This window comes from Mytilus edulis, chromosome 9 (genome assembly GCF_963676685.1).
Source record: "Mytilus edulis chromosome 9, xbMytEdul2.2, whole genome shotgun sequence".
NCBI lineage: Eukaryota > Metazoa > Mollusca > Bivalvia > Mytilida > Mytilidae > Mytilus > Mytilus edulis.
The window spans coordinates 71,230,454-71,234,505 of NC_092352.1; the positions used below are offsets into that span (position 1 = coordinate 71,230,454).

A 4,052-nucleotide genomic window follows, 5' to 3' on the forward strand; every position below is an offset into this window, starting at 1 on the left:
TCTGAAGCCCCAATGCCAACCATAAATAAAATGTTTGATAACATAATTGATACAGATATGTTTTCAATGTTAGAAATCGGAATACTAGTGATGAGATTTAATTGTCGGTTGACTATAATTAGTACACATAACGCAATAGCGGATACAGAGAAGGAAACGTATGTTATAATGACAGATATCAAATTTTCAGATGTTTTATGAGTTTTTGAATTAGAAGTCGTTAAACACCTCATTTGCTGAACGTGTAATTCCTCTCCCACAAATTGAACTTCAATATATACCTCGTCACATCGCCAATCGTCGATCTGGTTTATTCCGACTATTCCATTTTCCGAAGGGAATGTCTTTACGGATTCTAGTGGAAAGTTATGTGTCTTATAGAATTCCAGCTGAGATATGGAAGAGGTATTTGAGCCATTACCGGGCATATCATATGTGTTAAATATCTCAATCTCTTGATCACGAGAACCGTTGTTCAAAATGACTTTAACTTTTCTTTTACTCAAGTGTTTTCGAATATCTTCAATTTCATGATGGAAAGCGGATTTTTGTATAATCATTTCAACTCGTATAGTAACAATTAGTCCGTTTTCATCCATCCATATCTGGAATTTTGATGTTCTTATGGTGAAATTCTTTGTATTATAGCTGTGTCCTACCATTAAAACAATTTGGTGAAAGATTTCTTTTTGTAACATTTGGTTTGAAATCAAAGACAATCTAAAGTTTATACTAGCATTTATGAAAATATCATACTGACTGCATAAACCCAGTTGTTTAATCTGAAAAAAAATCCAAAAAATTAAAACTGGAATTGTGAAGAAGTATTATAAATATGCAATGATTATCCAAACATATCTGATACATGATTTAATCAAAGTGTATTCATAATATGTGCAGAACAATAAAATAAAGGAATATTTTTTTAATTCCAAAAATGGCAAGGTTAACCGTATTTGGAGTGTAATAGTCCGTATGTTCAATCCACATCCGCGACAAACCAAAGACTTGAAACTAATATAGTGTAGCACGCAACATATGAAGTGAGAACAGACACATATAGTGCTGAGTAGGAATAACGTGTCCATGTAGTAAACATTTCGATGTGAAATTTTGACTCAGCATGTTGGGGTCACAAATTGTCCAAATTAACTTTTATCAATAACCAATTCTCAGTGTCGTCCAAAAGTACAACTTCTAATAGCAAGGTGAAAATTATTTATTTCAAGCGCTTTCAAGGCTACATTTCTTGTCGATGGTTTTAATGACATATTTGTCAAAGTTTATACCATCAATGTCTCAACGAGTATAAAAATCAGCAACGTAAAAACGTTAACGAGTCATGTCCCTTTCGAAAGTAAATTAAGATATATATTTGAATCGTAGGCGCTATTTCGCTCATATTTCGTTTTGGTAAGGATTTTCATTCCATCAATATCAAAGTAAATTTCAGCAATGTTTCTAACATGTTTCAAATCAAAGTCGATCAACCATTTGTAAGAGTTATTTTGTTTTTTTTTGGGGGGTATGTAAGTTATACGGTGAGTGCATTATAAGAATTTTACACAGCATGCATTGTCGGATGATTATGATCCTGATGTCTGTCAAGAGTTATACGAGCAATTTCTTTGAAACTGACATAGTCTTGGCAAATGAAATAGATAATGATCAAAGTAATTTCTGTTAGTAAGATTAAATATGTGCTCCGCCGATGGACATTGACAAAACAACTTTTAATATACCATATATACTATTTTTGAGGCACAATGTACAAATAAAATTTAAATCAAAACAGTAGTTTCGGCAAACTGGAACAAACTGAATCAATTCTCTTACCTCTTCTGTCCATTCCGTGCATTTGTCTTTATTGGTATAAACTCCTGTTGGGTTTCCTAAAGAAACAAGAATCGACAAACTATTTAAAATTCGATCTTGAAAGAGCATTTCAAATATTTGGTATATACATACAAACGAATACATATCGCTTGAAACATTTGAGTCTAGACAGAGATAATTCTTATACAATTTGAACGTATCATATACTATAATAGGATTGTTATAACTTTGACATATATTGTAGTTGCTGTTTGATATAAGATCTTTCACACAAAACCGCAGGTTTGTGTTGCCTGGTGGAATAACCTTGAAATCGGAATTGCTAAGAAAATATGTCTTTCTGTTTTCCTTTTTCATTTTAAACATATATTCATACAAGTTTTCATCTAGAGCAAACACAATATCAAATTCTTGGACATCTGTGACATTGTTACATAATGCACAGAACTTATTTTTGAATATCAGGATCTTTCCATATGACACGAAAATACCATTTTCTGTAAAATTATTTTGTAAACACCTTTCTTTTATAGTTCTGTTTTTGTAAGAATTAGGACAAGATCCCACTGCTAGAAATCCAGTTCGACTATCAACATGATCAACGTAAGTCTGGGGATAACATTCAAATGATAGTTGACTATTACTGTTTCTGATATTTCCATTATAATCAATACAACAGTCGTTAAACATTTTACAGTCGCTATCACAGTAACAGTACCATTTTGTTTTATTCTGTGCCAAGGAACAAGTTCCATATTCTTGACATGGATCACGTTGAAGTTCTTGCAAGGTTGTTAGATGCTCTGTTGACTGAGTGCTCAAACCACTGAGTAAATTTAAAGTATCATTTATTTCCGTATTCCTTATTTCTGATTGGATATTTTCTTTACTTTTATTCAACCCTAATAAAAGACCACCATTGAAGGTTGTCCATGATGCTGTAAAAAAATCTGGGTTATATCTTTTTCGGTGTTGAGTATTTGTCGAACCATAAGAGATCCTCTCCGTCTGTGTTACAGTATTCTGAATTAATTTAACAGAACCACGAACAGTTTTTTCTGTCTTTTTGTTTTTATTATTATTGTTATTTTGCGAATCATAATAGATCATCTCCGTCTGTGTTGTAGTATTCGAAGTTAATTTAACAGAGCCATGAGGAGTACTCTCCATCTTTGTGTTTGTATTCGTATCGCTATTTGTCGAATCGTAATAGTTCCTCTCCGTCTGTGTTGCAGTATTCTGAATTAAATTAACAGAAACACGAGGAGTTCTTTCTGTCTTTGTGTTTGTATTCTTATTGTTATTTGTCGAACTATTAGATATACTCTCCTTGTGTGTTGCAGTATTCCTATTTAAATCAACAGACGCATTAGGGATTCTTTCTTTCTCTTTGGCTGTATTCCTCTTGGTATTTTGTAAAACAGTAGTGATCCTCTCCGTATTTTTGACAGTATTTTGATCGTAATTTGTTGAACCCCCAGAGCTCCTCTCCGTCTTTGTGACAATATTCTGATTGATATTTAAAGAACCTTCCGTAGTTCTGTCTGTGTTTGAGACATAATTCCATGATAAAACACCGCAAATCAGAAGAAATAAAATGGGAAAATATGACTGTTGAGGTGTTTTCATTGTAATACCCGAACAACAAGTAATGAAGCAGATAACTCCTTATATACCCGAATGAATTAAAGACATATTGCTCATCAACAATTAATAGATGTTGTGACGTTTTTATGGTCACTAAAACTGCAGATTTCAAGCAAAAATGCTTAAAGATACTTAAAAAACACATTATATGTAATTGTCTTTTTACAACTATCAAAGAAAGATAAATGGTCAATACAAAAGTATCCGTTTCAGGAAACAATATCATGTTTTAAAGTCGTTTATTTATTATGCAGTTGATACTACAAACACTGCAGTTTATGTATATTAAACAATTATAGTTTAATTTACATTGACTTTGTGTGGGATTAGGTTCCGTGTACGTGTACTCAATATTCCTTTTTTTCTGTTAAAAGAGTCTGAACATGACTTAACGCAAGGGTAACCCTTCAATATAAAAGGTCATATGGCAATACATTGTTGTTGGTTTTTTTTTTATTTTTTTGATACCGTGGAATTGATGACCATATTTGGTCTTGTAGCATATCAACTCATATTAGAGAAAACAACACAAGCGACATAAGTATCTACTTCATACATTAAATGTAACT

At 32.2% G+C, this 4,052-nt stretch overlaps 1 protein-coding gene across 1 annotated transcript; it reads right to left on the reverse strand.

Annotated features, from left to right (window-relative positions):
• Positions 1-739: 739 nt before the first annotated feature.
• Positions 740-3,465, reverse strand: LOC139490155 (putative uncharacterized protein DDB_G0285119). The gene is made up of 3 exons (XM_071277006.1): positions 2,143-3,465; positions 1,837-1,892; positions 740-782 (listed from the first exon to the last, which is right to left on the reverse strand). The coding sequence occupies exons 1-3, from the start codon at positions 3,463-3,465 to the stop codon at positions 740-742; spliced, it is 1,422 nt and encodes a 473-aa protein (XP_071133107.1).
• Between the last annotated feature and the right edge of the window lie 587 nt (positions 3,466-4,052).

Bases quoted from the DNA above. Each gene is read 5' to 3' on its own strand.
- LOC139490155 (XM_071277006.1), bottom strand. From the start codon at position 3,465: ATGAAAACACCTCAACAGTCATATTTTCCCATTTTATTTCTTCTGATT. The intron at 1,893-2,142 runs GTTATTCCACCA...TTGTTTCTTTAG, and splicing joins TTAGCAATTCCGATTTCAAG to GAAACCCAACAGGAGTTTAT. The intron at 783-1,836 runs GTAAGAGAATTG...ATTTTTTTTCAG, and splicing joins GCACGGAATGGACAGAAGAG to ATTAAACAACTGGGTTTATG.